The sequence below is a fragment of the Poecilia reticulata genome, chromosome 5, assembly GCF_904066995.2.
Source record: "Poecilia reticulata chromosome 5, P_reticulata-male-v2, whole genome shotgun sequence".
Taxonomy (NCBI): Eukaryota; Metazoa; Chordata; class Actinopteri; order Cyprinodontiformes; family Poeciliidae; genus Poecilia; species Poecilia reticulata.
The window spans coordinates 16,916,240-16,932,142 of NC_088834.1; the positions used below are offsets into that span (position 1 = coordinate 16,916,240).

General features: G+C 37.7%; 1 protein-coding gene across 1 annotated transcript in view; it reads right to left on the reverse strand.

Moving 5' to 3' along the window:
• The window catches only part of dstyk (dual serine/threonine and tyrosine protein kinase), a 36,741-nt gene that overhangs the window by 9,583 nt on the left and 11,255 nt on the right, over positions 1-15,903 (reverse strand). Inside the window, exons 3-7 of the mRNA XM_008409794.3 lie at positions 8,108-8,608; positions 7,773-7,968; positions 4,214-4,452; positions 1,611-1,694; positions 1,346-1,522 (exon numbers count right to left, since the gene is read on the reverse strand). Coding sequence (XP_008408016.1) covers positions 1,346-1,522; positions 1,611-1,694; positions 4,214-4,452; positions 7,773-7,968; positions 8,108-8,608 — 1,197 coding nt within the window. The remainder of the gene's footprint in view (positions 1-1,345; positions 1,523-1,610; positions 1,695-4,213; positions 4,453-7,772; positions 7,969-8,107; positions 8,609-15,903) is intronic.

Genomic DNA, 15,903 nt, shown 5'->3' on the forward strand with positions numbered 1-15,903 from the left:
CAGGGAAAATCTGAGACATGCAGGATAGTGGGTCCCGTGGACTGGAGTGGAAAACCCCTGCTGCGGATCTTGTCTGACAGCGTTCTTAAGGCATTGTGGGAAAACGCTTACGAAAGATTTGGAAATCAAAGGGATGGAAAATGTAATTTAGGACCTAAAAGTCCAAACCAGCAGGAAGCGCCTACTGAGAGATCTTGCAGCTTTAGAAGCATCTCTGCTCCAACACATCAACTAAAAACCTCTGCAGAGATGAACGAGGATCCAGCTGTTTACGTCCTGAATGCTTTGGCATGAAGTGATATTTTTACAATAATAAATAGAGGTTGGTGATATAAACTTAATTGTGATAGTAATAAAAGTGACGATAAGAGCCATTTATAAGGGAACAGCAATCATAGCTGCACTAAAAACAAACACTTGTCACTTGTTTTTTAGGACACCAGTCACAAAGAAGAGTGATTTGTGTCACAGTAACTGCATTGGATCATATTTTCAAATGTATTGATAAGTATCGATGCCATTTCTGAACAAACAGTGGATAAAATAGAAAAAGAAATAGCAATTATAACTATACGGACAGAGTAGGAAAAAAAATAACCAGAATTTATTGTGAAAATGATCAATAAAAATAATAAAAATAAAGGATAAACAACATGATACAAGGCCATCCCTAATAATAAACAATGAAAGTGTTAAAAAGTCTACATCTTGCTTCCTGAAATATTACAAAATATATATTTAATTATTTATCATTTTCTCTGGGAATTTTGCTGGAGAAGTCATTTCGATAATATTGTTGTTTTGAGACAATTTACAGGCGATATAACAGTAATAATAAGGCATGAACTCTTTTTTAAAGATCAATAAACTTTACATTACAATGAATATTTAAACTGGAAGACATTTTAAGTATCCAACATAAATAAACAAAAATAAATAAAATGAATTATGAAGTCTCTGTAAACAAAACTGTCCTTCAAACAAAAGTTGAGACCAAAGAACCTGACTGAAAACTTTTATCATCCGGTTTTTGGTAGCAAAAAAACAATAAATCATGCAAATGGAAATTATTGAGCTTATTTTAATTAATTATGCGATTAATTGGTTTATTGAACAGGCCTGATGTCAGCAGGACCGTTTACTGCAGAATTGGTAAAACAATAATGCTAAATGTGTTTTCTTGCCTCTCTCAGTTAAACTGATTTGCTGGATAAAAACAAAAGTGTTCAGGGAATATGATGAGCATATTTTTCAAATGCATTTGAACTTTCAGTGTTCTTTAAAAATGACCTCAGTCAGATGAATTTAGGGTTTCTGAGCGTTATGGAAGAGGAGGCGCTCTAACCTGGCGTAAAGACGCTGCGAAGGCCTCGTGGGAACTGTTCAGCCGGGTTCTGAACTGGGAGCAGATGCTCCGGGCCAGTTTGGCAGCGCTCAGACTCTCTATCGCATCCTGGGCGACTTTCCGCTTCCACTCTGGTGTGATGGCAGGAGGGTTCACCAACGTTATCCGGTGGATTATCTAAGAAAGACAAAGATGTGAAGCATTAAAAATATATAATAAATTCAGAGTTTACTAAGGTTTTTTAAGAGGTTTCTTGAGTCGTCACCTGTTTGATTTGCTCCCAGACCAGTTTAGTCACAGAGGATCCTGAATGGAAGGTGACCTCCACATGATAGGCAGCATTAAGTAACTAAAGAGCAAGAAAGGAGGAGCAGGATTAAAAGTCTCACCTAAAAGATACATGTCATCTAATAATCCAGACTGCTGTTTTGATGAATCCACAAATCTGGAGTAAATGTCCAGAAAACGGCAAAACTGCTGAAACAGTTTTTTTTTTTTTAAATCAAGGCTAAAATCTGACATATTTGAGTTGTTTTTGACCAGTAGCACATTGACTATTATATTTGATGTAAATTTGCTTGATGATTCTGATGGCATTTGAGAAAATGTGATGTTTATTGCTGTTTCATACTTGATTACTTTATTATGTTTTTATGGTGTTTAGCATTTTGAACGGCCTTGTTGACTAAATGTGGTACAAATAAACTTGACAAAATTATCAGACATTGTTCTGTTATAACCACCAAACCAACGTGAAGTCATGCATATTTGTAAAGAGGAAGGAAAATATACGGATTTCATTTCTTTTCCCACAAATTGCCACCTTTCTAAAATAATGGTCGAAGTCATTTTTGGCCAAAAGATGATTTAGGCAAAAAAATAAAATCAAATCAAATTCGGCAAAAATTTATTTAAGCCATTATTTTAGGAAGGTAAAAAAATAAAAACTTTGAAAAAATCAGTCAACACCAGTTGTAGTTTCTCTGTTATAGTCCGTCTTTGCTCATCTAGAGACTGAAATGATCTCTGGGACTCTTCAGATTGAGCTGTTTTAGGTAGAGATGTGCCGATCAGGTTTTTTCCTGCCGACTCCGATCACCCATGGCAGCGCGATACCGATCACCGATACCAATCACTGATACCGATCACATAATTTACATTTTTTTTTATCATAAACACTACGGTTACATTATGTGGAAAAAGAAACCATGAATTCACCTTAATTTAGACAAAAACTTGTTTTTAATAACTTTTTCCAAGAAGAAAACTAAACAAAACAGACATTCTGCAAATTGTACTGCTATCAGTAATACTATCTTTAACAGACTGATAACATATGAAGGCTCTGAAGAGGCTAAATAATACAAAGAGCCAAAATAAAACCTCTCAACATTGCCAAAAAAATTCAAGTATAAAACTTAACATTCAAAGGCAAAAACAGGATCCATTACAATAAACAATCCTGAGTTACTGAATGAAAACTTCCTGATAGCATGGCGGCTAGCTGATTACTGCTAGTTCTGATTGGCTGTTTCTGACTGAGCGGAGTAATTATGCAGAACAGGGAGGAGATCGATTAATTTGTCAGAGATCATCTGTCTCATGTTAGGACAGCGAAAGTTTCAATACGTATGTAAAATGTATTTTTTCAGGTTAGATGCTGCAGCTTTGAGCACAGGTTCGGTGTGAGAGTCACTACCAGGTGGAGTAGAAGCGGCGCTCCGTCTGTGAAATATTACTACTTGTAGCGTGTAGCAGCAGTTCGACAGCGAGAGCAGAACCAGCGTCTTACATCGCAGCTCGAAGACTTAAATAATTTTGCGGATTGTTTAGCTTTCTGACCGTCATGCTAATCCGGGTGAGCGTTTGTAGCTGTGCGCTGCTTTACCTGCTATCTGATCCTCCATATGTCTTTTTTACTGCAGTGAGCCTCGATGTAGCCAAATTCCGTCATGTATGGCATGGCATTGTTTTTATGCCATATTAGATTCGTCGTGTTGATGCATTTTGACCTGCTTCAATTTTCTGCCGCAACACGCAAACTTCCCCAGTCACTCAGTGCATTAGTTTCACGTCGCTTAGGATTTGTTGCTGTGCGTTTGCTCAGAGTGAAGGAAAAAGGAGACCAGCTGCACAGGCAGGCTGCAAAATGAGATGCAGGTGATCGGTCTGTGTGATCGGCAACAAGAGACCGTGATCGGCGTTCACCGATCATATGCTTTTTCACGGAAATTGGCCGATTATGATCGGTGGCCGATCGATCGGCACACCTCTAGTTTTAGGGCAACTTGTCACTTTAAATCCAAATAAACTGCTGCTGGCTTTGCACCTCCAACTCAACGTTTACACTGCACATTGAAAAGCAGAAATGGAGCCTCCTGCAAAACCAACAAGAATGCAGCAAATGTTTTCTGGGTGGTAAGTCAACAACAAAACTCTTGCCTTTTCCAGCAGCACAATCAGCGGTAAAACCAGCTGACCAAATGTGCTGGAGTTCTGCTTGGGTTGCTAGGTGACAGGGCTGGGCTCGGCTGGGGTTGCTAGGTAACGGCTTTTTGAAACAGCTCATTTTTCAGATTCCAGAAAACATTTAAGTTATTGCAACAAATCATCAGTTTTTTCAACACACTGGCTGTTTTCTGAAGCAGCTGAAACCCGAGTGGAAGTATAAAAACGTGCAAAACATTAATTTTCTGTAATAATCGTCTTAAGTCATTTGCAGCTTCTAACAGGCCACCATAAACTGTGCAGTAGAGGATCATGAAGTTATGTAAAAGAAAACAAAGCTGCAGATTTTGATTTGAACATTTTCCCTTCTCAGCAGCGTCACAAAATGCGCTCCACTGTTCATCATAAGCTCCTCCCCACCTGTTTTAGATGCTCAGACGTAACATTGTGCGCAGAGGAATCAAAGTTGGACTTCTCCAGACTTTCGAGGCATCGCTCCAGAGTTCCCACAAAGCTCTCCCTCAGATAGTCCACGGAGCTGATCAGCTTATTGGCCACCGCCTGATTCAGACGCAGCACTATCAGCTCCTGGATCAAGTGGATGCAGGACTGTATTTCCTTTGACGTAACAGGCTCTCCATTGGTCGTTACGATGATGTCTGCAGATAACAGAAAAGTCTGTAAGATAATGTGCCACATGTGTGTGTGCGCGCCATTAGCACAAACAAATATGGATGTCATGAGCTGCTCATTGGAGATCGACCATAATGCACCTGTGCAGCTGTGTTAATCAAGTGTAAAAAAATTTAAATAGAGATTAAAAAGAGGTAATAGAAGCATTGTTTTCCCTTTTTTAATAATATATTGTTGTTACACATATAAGCAATATTTCTCAGATACATTCAGGTTTATTAATCAACGCAGTAGCTTTTCTCTCCTACATACGTCTATATATCTGTGGAAATCAGTGGAGTTTGGATGCCAGGGTCGTAGATTTTTTCAAATTACCTATAAATTTTTATTCATTTTTATGGATTATCTTTACACCAATCAATATCCTGGTTCCTATAAATGTGTTTTGTAATTCAACGCTTTTCATGACTCAATTTTCTAAATTTTCTATGAAGCTATGAATGTCAGAGAGCAAAAAAATTTGCTCTGCTGAATTAAAATGATGTTTCCCATTTTCCTGCAAATCATCAAAATACATTAGTGATGCTGGCTTCCAATTAGGCAGAGCAGTAGGGAGATTTTCACAGTTTTTGGCATCCAAATAATCTAAGATCAATTTAAGTTCATAATATTTTAATAATTCTGAACTGGATTGTCCAATATCACCGATTTCCAAATAAAAAAAAACATTTTGTGATCCTGAACACAGGTGTTCAAGAATGCTCCAACATTTACAGATAACAAAGCTGATGGACACATTTTTAGGAATAGATCGTTTCTGAAATGTTTAATGGAAAACCTTTGGTAGACAAAGTATTTTTCTTTTGTCTCCTATGTTTTGTTTATTTTTCACTGTAATACCAGTGAGAAAGATCACAAAATCCAGCAGCTTTTTACTGAAAAACAAACAAATTTGATGATTATTGTGATAATATGAGTGTAGGAAAGAGTCTGAGACTCTTAAAGAGACAGAGGCCAATTTCAAGGCAGCAGATGTGAAGACAAATTACTTTTAAGTTGTTTTCATATATGTACGCCATTTTTTATAACTCTAGGTAATAGAGTTACTTGATTGTGCTATAAAATGGAATTATGTGTGTGAAAAATGCATAAAACTGAAGAATTCAGCAATGGAAGATTTCTGCACAGGGTTGCTTTTGCTCGTGTTTTTCACATATCACAAAATTTAAAAAGTATTTGTCTATTTCAGAGTTTAAGACTAAGCTCTTCATTAAGGAGTTCAAAGTTAAAACATTAAATATCCATCATATCTGTTCCAAATTGCCTCCAGTGGTCATATGTACACTATATTTATGTTGCACAGTCATATTAAACCCTGATGCAAACTAAGAGACTTTAGAGGTAACAAACTTGAACAATTATATTCAAGTATGTTTTTTAAGAGTCTTATTTAATTTAGGAAATAATACAAATAATCAGACACAACTTGTGTTGTTTTGTGGCCATAACCCAGATTTCTTTGTTGTTAATAATTCACATGCTTCACGTTGGCAGTTGGTCATAATTGGTGATGTGTGCCAAGACGAGAAATAACACTGATCAGGTGTAATCATGGAAATGAAGCAAAAATGAGAACATTTTAGAAAGAAAATGTTCATCACACATCCACACTGATTTGCAGTAAGTATTTGTTTCCCATTTGCAGAGTTTAAAGGGAGGTCTATAAATTATTGCTAAAGTGAGTAAATAGATTTTAATGTGGTGTAAAATCTCAACAGGGTCCAACTTTATGAAAATGTAGGACAGAAATCCTGTCTTGAACATTCCCAGAAGGATTGCTGGCATCGATTGACAACACGGTTCCTCTTCCAGCTACTTAACAGTTCAGCCAAACTTTTAGGACAAATTGCAAAACCTCAGCTCAATCAAATGGACTCAAGCCTTTTAGGCTCATAACTGGAAACTTCTGTTCTGTGGAGAAAACGGAGAAGCTTCATTTGCTTTTCTCTCAAACAAATTATAAATCAGTTTCACAAAATACAGGAAAGGACGGATAAACCCTAAATAGTCTGAATACGTCTTTAATGGACGGTCACAGTCTCTGGTAAAAGACTAAAATAGGAGACATTTGTTCTGTTTTTATGTGATTATTGAACAGTGAAAGGAAAAGAATTAACACAAAGCAAATTTCTAACTTTAAACAACTGTACCTGAAAATTTGAAAACACTGATATCTGACAGAAAAGCCTGTCCAGCCTCTTCATAGACTGAAATAAAGCTCTGAAAGTGCTGTTTGCAATTAATAAAAATGATCCGTCAGCTCAAAACAAACAAGCTTTTTCTCATTCCAGCTGCTTTTCATCCACCTTTTATGACCTGCCCACATTCTCAACAGGAAAAGCCGCTAAAACCAGACAGAGAATTTAATACTGATATTTAATTGGCCATTTAGTGGGTCAAATTACTCAAGTTATGTCCAGACTTATGTACCTTACTTTAGAGCTGAAACAATTAATCAGATTAATTGTGATTAATTGACTATTGAAATAATTGCTAACTAATTTACCAACAATTAATCATTTACAAGAGAATACAGACTCCAAAAAAGGCCATTTGCTGAAAGAACACCATGAGAGCAGAGCAGATACTAAGCAAAAGCTATAAAAAAAATATATACATTTTGCCTTTAAGATAAAAAAAAAAACATCTTTAAATATATTCTACCCAGAACTTCTCATCTGGTTAAAAACAAAAAACTAATTAAAAGAAATCTATTGAGCACCTTTTGGTATCCAATCAATTGCTAATGGAAAAAATAAACATATCAGCTCTACACTATATTGATGTCAAGTCATGTAGAAAGGGCTGAGCTTTTCACATTTTGATGTTGGAAGCATTTCTTGTAGGTGTAGATTCATCCTTTTCTACAAACGATTAGGCATTCACTCAAGGAATGCTCTGTTGTTGCATTTTAGAAAATAAAATGTTTATTTTGCCATTTAAAAACAATTATTTGTTTATTTGGATTTTCTTACTCATTTCAAATAATGTATAAAATAAGCTCAAGTGATTAAATGAAATATCTGCAGAAAGAGATTTTTTTGTACAATTAATAGATTCATCTTCAGATTAGATTAGTAAAATAACTGTAGTTAGTTATAAAATGCAATACCAGAGTTTAATTTATTGGCCATGTAGTAAGTCAACCCTGCAGAAGGTCACATAGTTTACTCAGGCTACATCCAGACTGCATCATGTTATTTATGCTTCCCAAACTCCAGAAAGCTGAAAGAAACCCTTCTAGCAGTCATTAGTTCATTAGTGTCCAGAGTGGCGCCTCACTGACCTGTAAACTCCAGATTGGCTGCGTCCTCCAGCAGCTGCTCCTTCATGCTGCTGAGGGTCTCCACGATCATCTCCTTCATCTCCTCCTGCTTTCGGTTTGCGATGGCCATCAGGGAGTTGAAGAGTTCACCCTCTTTCTCACGAGTGTACTCCAGCCTGCGGGGAGTTATCTGCAGGTCCCTCTGCATGTCGAAAGCCTGCAGGGGAGCGATGCAAAGACGACAAAGGTCTGTTAGTGTTTGTGCTGCAGGACTGCAAGGGGTCAAAATACTCTGGCAGCAAACGGGTCACGGATTGACGACAGCAAACCAGCGCTAGAATGCGTCATCTTCTGACCTGGTTGATGAAAAGATCAAGACATCGACAGTGAAGCCCGTTAAGCAGGTTGGCTGCTTCTACTTGTTGGTTCTGGAGAACTTGGCGAGCGAACGGCACCAGCGGCCGAGGCTGCCTTTCGAAAGATTCTAGCAACATGCTCTGGGGCTTAGCCCCTGGGGCGGAAGCCTGCGTAGGGGCTCCACAGGAACAGTGTCCGGTCTGAGTGTTCAGGAAGCCGAGTGAGAGCAGCTGCTTGTGGAGGATGCTCTTCTCCCTCTCCTTCTCCGCCCGGTGGCTGGATTCTGGGGAGGCCGTTGGCGTGGAATCAGGGATGCGGAGAAAACAAATGGGAAACGAGAGCAGCTCTTTGACCTTCCGCAGCTCGGCCACCTGCTCCGAGCTGAGAGAGTCCTGGTTGATGGCGTAGAGGATGACGGGTACGACGTGGCGAATGCAGTCTTCCAGAGCCTCTTCTATGGGCTGGACGCTTGGACAGGGGACCACCATGACCTTTGTTTCCTAAAGAGAAACATCAATATTTAATATTCAAGCCATTTTGCTTCTTTTCACCTCAAAATTCGCCATATATTTTTGTGGTACGCCAGCAGTTATTTTGTAAGTAGGATTTATAGCTGCAGACACGTGGAGCAGGTCTCTAACTTTACACATTGAGATACGACATTTATGCATACTTCGCTTTCCATTCTGCAAAAGAGGAGCCTGGCCATCGTCTTCCTGTGCAATTCAACTCAAGTAATTGTTAACTGGAGAACAGAGACTAAAAAAACAACAAAGACAAGCAGAAAGAAGCAGCCAAAACTTTAAATATGTATATATAGATCTTGAATTTCATATAAAAAAATTCATCTGCAAATAAGTTCTGTCCAGAACTCTTCAAGTTTTAGTTTTAGCTTCACCTGGCTCAAATTCTGTAAAAAATTTTTTTTAAAGATATCCTAATAAACATCTTTGCAATGCAATTAGTAAATGGTTAATTGAAAAAAAAAATGTCAACAGATTAGACCTACACTAGATTTATGTTAGGTCGAACAGAAAAGATTGAAATTTTCACATATTTATAAGTATTTTTTAGCCGAATGTGCATCTTTTGATACAAATGATCAAGCATTCGCTAAAGGAATGCTGTGTTAAACATTTTATTGCCTAAGGAATTTGTTTAACGGCATATTATAATGCATTTTTATATTGTATAAATAAAAAAAGTTTGAAATGTGCAATTAAAAAAAAAACAAATCAAACTGATAGATTAATCAATAACTAAAATAATCGTGAGCTGCTGCCCTGTTTCCACTCCATATTAAGGGGGTTAAAACATAATTTTGTTCCTACATCCATTTACAATGAAATTAATTTTCATTTTCAGAATAAACAAGGTGCTGTAAATATGTTCCTTCCTAACTTTGTGCAGAAACAGCTGCTACAAGCTGCCTGGCGCACAGCGGTGAGTAAATAAACATTTAGCCGAGTGCCTTTGTTTTTCAAACTGGTTTGATTTATCTGGTTAACTTGTTGTCGCCTCATCAGTTACATTGAACTGCGACCATTGAATTCAAAGACCTGATTACAATCAGCCGCACGGCCGAGACAACACAAGAGTTTATGCCTCTATTTACAAGGCAAACTTGGCAAACCTTCACAGTAAAAGCTGCATCTACCCATGATGCACTTTGAACTTCAGACAGCTAATTAAAACCCTTTATAGTTTGACTGCTGATCATAAAAACAGTGAGAATGTTCATCATGCAACGTGTTCTCGGGTAGCAGGCTGTAATTCATCCCTGACAAATATACATAAGAAAATATGATATATAACACAACTACTACTAAAATTAATGTTACACTGATGCTAAAGTTAAATTGAATAATCATTGAATCGTTGTCTATAAGGTAACAATTGTGAAGGTTACAAAAATGATGTTATTTTACTTTAAAAATTAGATTAAAGTTTAAAATGCTGTCCCTGTGTTTCTCTGAAAAACATAAAAATCAAAAATTTCTGTAGTCACAGCCTGGAAGGGATGCAGTTCTGTGAATGCAACGTATTTATACTACTATCACCGAGTAACGAGAAAAACTGAAAATATTTGTTTTATTACTGTGGTGAACAGTCCTCAAAGTCCCAACAATAAAACTTAGCTTTAAATCTCTGAGTATTGTCCTACATATATACTAACAAACTGGTCTCTTTCTACACTTGTCCAAATATTCTAAAACTATTTCAAGTCATGAAAACTACATGGTCAACAAGAACAAATGTAATGGTTTCTTAGTGCTGCAAAGTCGTGGGAAGTTTTAGGGTTGGAAACTTTCCATTTGAATCACCGTATAACTGGAATTTAAGGGAATAAAAAAAAAATCAACACTTAATTGTAAAGCAATTAAATTTCATGCAAGTACACTTGATTACCATGCAATTTCTCAATCACATGCAAGTGTGTAGCGCATTAATTACTGCATACTGCAGGGCGATATGCGCCACATGCACGTGCATTTCTCCATCACATGCACCGATTATTTCTAGAACCTGGAGGCCACATTTTTCAGTCCAGATCACAAGAGCAACAATGCATAAAATGTTAATTATTTTTATATTGCTTGCATTAAAAAAAAGTACATTTTGGTAATAGTTGATAAATGTAATTGATGTACGATATATATCAATTAAACAGGCATACAATCGCATGACTATAACAAAATAAAACGTTAAGACATATACATTTAAATATGAGAAATTTCCAGTCAAATGTATAAATTGATTTGCTGGATGTGGTTGGTTATTTGTCCAAGCGAACGCAGTATTTGCAGGGAATATTGGATGGAAAAGACCTGTCTGTGATTGATGGTGGGATGGTTTATTTACATTAACCTAATCGATTTTGAACTGCAGACACAGAGGCAAGCGAGTGTGAGGTGTAAACACATACACCACACATTCTTCTTTAGTCAGAATATGTGCCAACATCAGTCTCATTATGCGCTCAACAGGAACTTCTAAAACGTTAAATTATATTTGCGGTTCACCTTGAGTGTTGAGGCTTTTATTTTTGAAGCCTATTTTGATGCAGTACTCTCCAAACAGAAAGGCAGCTGGGAAAACCCTTCATATTATGTCTGATCATTGAAATAACATTAACTACAATAAATCACATTTAGGTCACTAATGTGGCTTTTCCATCCTAGCAATCTTTACACCACTTCTCCTGAGTTTCTGATGTTTGTTGCTAAAATTTATATCAGCTGTCCGCATCACACACTGTAAAGGTCCGTCCTAATGGCCAAATATACCAGTGTTTGTAAAAAACCAACAAACATTTGGACATTATTTTAATATTGTTTGATGAAGAATTAAACATTTCAGACCAGTGTAAGCCAAAAATTGCTGAAAAACAGCCAAAAAAAATGAGAACATCTGCTTGTATCACATGTTCCTTTCTATTCTTAACACATTGCAGCACATAAATATTTGCGGTGGTCTTAGGAATGTTTGTGATGGAGGAGAAAAAAAAAGAATTACGCAAATAAAGAGATTTTCTTAAGCCTCGATAAATAACATTAGCAAAAATAGACTCGCAGATGGTCTGAAAGAGAAAGGATGAAAAAAAGGCGAGAGATAGGGATGACCAACCACATAACAAAGGAGACAGTCAGTCCCGTCTCCAAGAAACAAGAGGCGAGTCGGCCTGGCCAGTCTCTTTGGAACAAAGATAGCCTGCAAACTTTTGTTTATGGCAAGTTGAAGTCAGTACAGTGTTTGAATTGCCTTCATGTAACCCTGTTCCTAATAGCAACTCATTAAAATAATGTCTGACTGCTGATTTTAAGATAGAGAATCGCTATAATCTTCAAAGCCTGACAGTAACTAAGCGCTTTATGGACATCATTGCATATCGTTCCTCAACAGTGCTAACTGGGACTGCATTGTAAAACCACAGCAGTCACAGTGAGTGTTAGCAGCATCCGAGTGACTATAAACCTGAGCAAGTCTGAACAGAATAATGCGAAAAATGGTTTCCATTAAAGGTGACCTATAACCTTGAACAGGTTATGATACGTCTATGTGGTTTATAAAACATGTTCATAACATTTTAAAGATTGTTAATAAGATTTTAGTCAGTTCTGCCTATTCTGAGCTCCTTTCAGAATGAGATGTTTTAGGGCCTCCTGTCACTTTAAATCCTAGTCAGCTGTTGCTTGCCACTCCCCCAACTCAACTTTTACACTTGTTCCTGAAAATGTCTGCAAACAGATACAAAATTATACAACCGTACATGTTTGGAAAACAGAAGTGCACAACCAATAAGAATGTCACATGTGGTTTCTGGATGCCCAGCAGTCACACATGCAGAGGTAAGACCAGCTGATTAAAGTGCTGGAACTCAGATTGGGTTGCTAGGTGACAGGCTGGGCTTTCCTGGGGTTGCTAGGCAACGGAGCAGTGCCCATGGACTGTGACTCAGCAATAAGGAGATTCTTTACAGACACTAAAATACATTAACTTACTTCCAACAGCCGAGTGTTTTTTCAAACACTTGGGCTGTTTCTAGAAGCAGTTGAGACTAGGCCTGTCGCGATAACAAATTTTGCTGGCCAATAAATTGCAGGGTTTCCCCCAGAAAACTTGCTAAGCCCGGTGGTCGAGGCGGTCCACCGTGTTTTTGTATTAAAAGATATTAAGTTGACAGGAAATGTAAAAGTATTACTGTGTAATTATATGTTACGGGAAAAGATCTCCAGTAAAATGCTATTTAAACCCACAACTAGTCTAAAAACAACAAATTTGCACTTCTGTTTAATCCAAATTAAGTCAGCAGCTCCATCAGGCCCCCAGGGCTTCAGAGGCCCCATAAACGCTAATATTTTAAAACAGACCACAGATACATAAATGTAACATTTGTTTATTGAGATTATCAATGCTATTAAATTTTATTCAATTGTTTAGGCATACATAAGTTAAAAGATTTTAAATTGTTTAACATTTAAATATAAGATTTTAAGGAGCTGGCAAGTTTACGTTGCAAAACTTCAAAGAACAATATTCATAGTTAGATTGTTTTGTTACCATAGCAACAATCTGATGCTGTGAGTTTAATCTTTTAATTTACAAATACAAATTAGTAAACTGTGATTACACTTATTGCTTTTTAGGCTGGCCAATTAAACTACTCCCTTCTCCCATATTTTACTAAATCTAACACAGAAGCTGTTAGAGGTGTTTTTAGCAACAAAAGGGGCCCCTAAATAAAATTCTGCTCAAGGCCTCATACAGCCTTGGACCGGCCCTGCATGATGAGGTAATATGGTTTGATGCATCGTGTAACCGGAAAAGTAATACTAAAAAATAATAAAATAATATAAAATCAGCGTATTGCATGACTCTGAAGAGAGCGCGAAAGCTCCTCACCGGGCTGAACCTGCATGATGAGGTTAGCGCTGCTCGTTATCCACAAACGCTCCGGCCAACCGGGACCACAGACAAACTTTACAGGGAAGACAGATAAAAAGCCACACGCTGAGCAGCGTGTTGAGATGTAAATAATTGTTCTTTCACAAAGATAAATCATTCTCACCACCAGGGGCGGGTCTACTGGGGTGGCAGTTGCCACCCCAAATGAGAGCCTTGCCACCCCTGTTGCCACCCCAGCTGGCGACTATGAATTCAATAAATAGTTATGGGAAATCGGGTATTAAGCGCATGCATCTCTTTTTTCTGACAACATTGAATGCAACACAACGTAACCTGACACCCACTGCTAAGTAGCGGGAAGTGCGAGAGAAGGACAGAGTGCCAGCAGCAGATATGAATGGATATAAATTACGCGACTGGACATTACGTGACTTAAGGTGCGCCACACCTGCGCCATTGCTGTCCATTGAGTCAACATTATGGATTGTCAGGGAAATACCACAGTCACGCAAAGAATCTGCAAAATGGACGCAATATTTAGCGGTTAATTCAACCCTATAAATTAGATAACAAGGGCTTCAGATTTAACAGGTGAGGAAAACGTTTTAACTTAAAGAAAACATCGAACAAGTGAGCAGTGGGTCAGGTATTCTAGCCTAACTTTTGCTAGCCTTCTATTGACTTTGATAACCTTAACATGTGCTGCACAGTTCGGTGTGTTTTGGTTCCGTTAGCATTAAAACAGGTCAACCCACACACCAAGTCATCAGTAGAGCAGCTGTTTAAATCAGCTAATCAAACATCAGCTAATCAACCGCTGCTATGCTCAGGCGAAAACTTATTAATAATGACAATATAGACATCAAGCCTGACAGCATAATGCAACAGACTGAATGTTCCGTTTTGGTGCTTTTGCTACTTTTTTGTGTGGGAAATGTTTGTTTTTTGGTGTTGATTCCCCTGATCAGTAATCTCAGCTTTATCTGCTCGTTGAGCTGTTGTCTGTCGGTTGCCATGGCAACGGGTCCGTGTAAAGCCGACACACAGAGTGAGAAAAGGCAGAATAGAAGTGGTGTTTGGTTCTTCACCTGTTTATCAGCTTTATTGTACCTTTATTGTGGTGCACTGTCTGCAGCCGCTGCAATTCCTAAAAGTTAAACAAGCGACAAAAACTGAACTAATCATCAAACTACGGCTCCTATAGCTTATTTAAAATAAAACGATTGACCAATATAAAAGAGAAATTTGCCCCTTCTTGTATCTTGACAGAACTAACAGAAACAAAACTGTTTATAGATTTGTATCACGGAGAATTTATGGTTTCACTTTATTTGAAGGGGTGTGCATAACACTGACATGACACTGTCATAAACATGAAGAAGTCTTTATGAATGTTTATGACACTTGTCATGAAGTGTCATTCCATAAATAATGACACTTTTAATGCAAAGTTGCTCTAAAAGTTGCATTAAAAGTCCATTATATACTGGCATATGCTGCCACCCCTGAAAAAATCCATGCCCCGCTCTTGCCACCCCATAAATATTTTTCTAGATCCGTCCCTGCTCACCACTCCACAACGCACACCTCTGAATTCGCTACAAGTTATTCCTGCGGTTCACATGGAGCTGTGAAACCAGCGCTAACACGGCGGGTTTTAAACTCTTACCTAGAGTTCTCCAAAGGATCATAATTCCTCACAGTAGGTTTATATAAATATCCATACAGGTCAGCCTGTGTTCAGTTTGAGTGAAAGGAGGCGCGCGCGATACGTGCCGAGGTAAAGCAGCGGCAGCGCGTGAGGCAAAGCGCAGAGGCGCCAGCTGTGTGATTAGTCCGAGAGCTGTCGGGTTTAAATGCATAAACTATAAACCTATCTATTATAAACCTATCCTTTAGGAATAAATCTACTAGTGAAATGCTAAGAGCAAAAGAGACACTTTCAGCCGGCTTTAAAAAAAAAAAAAAAGATTTTTTTTTGTATTTTCCTAGAAACGTAAACAAGCAACGCTTAGCCTGGCGGCGGGGCTAGTAAAGCATGGCGGGCCGCCAGGCTTATAATACACTGGGGGAAACCTTGAATTGTTTTAGAAGTTATTGCAATAAATGATAAAATTGTTGTTTTGAGACCATTTTTAAATAATATAATGGTAACGGAAAAATAATAAAACAAGAACGCATTCTAAAAGATCAGTAAACTTTTAATCTAATGAACATTTAACACTGGAACTAGAAGCCATTTTAAATATCCAAAATAAATGAAGAAAACAACAAGTAAAATTGATTTGGAAATCTTTGGAAACAAAACGTCCTTCAAAAAAAGGGTTTGTTGAGACCAAAGCATCAAACTCCAGACTTTATCAACCAGTTTTCGTTGTAAAGAGGAAAA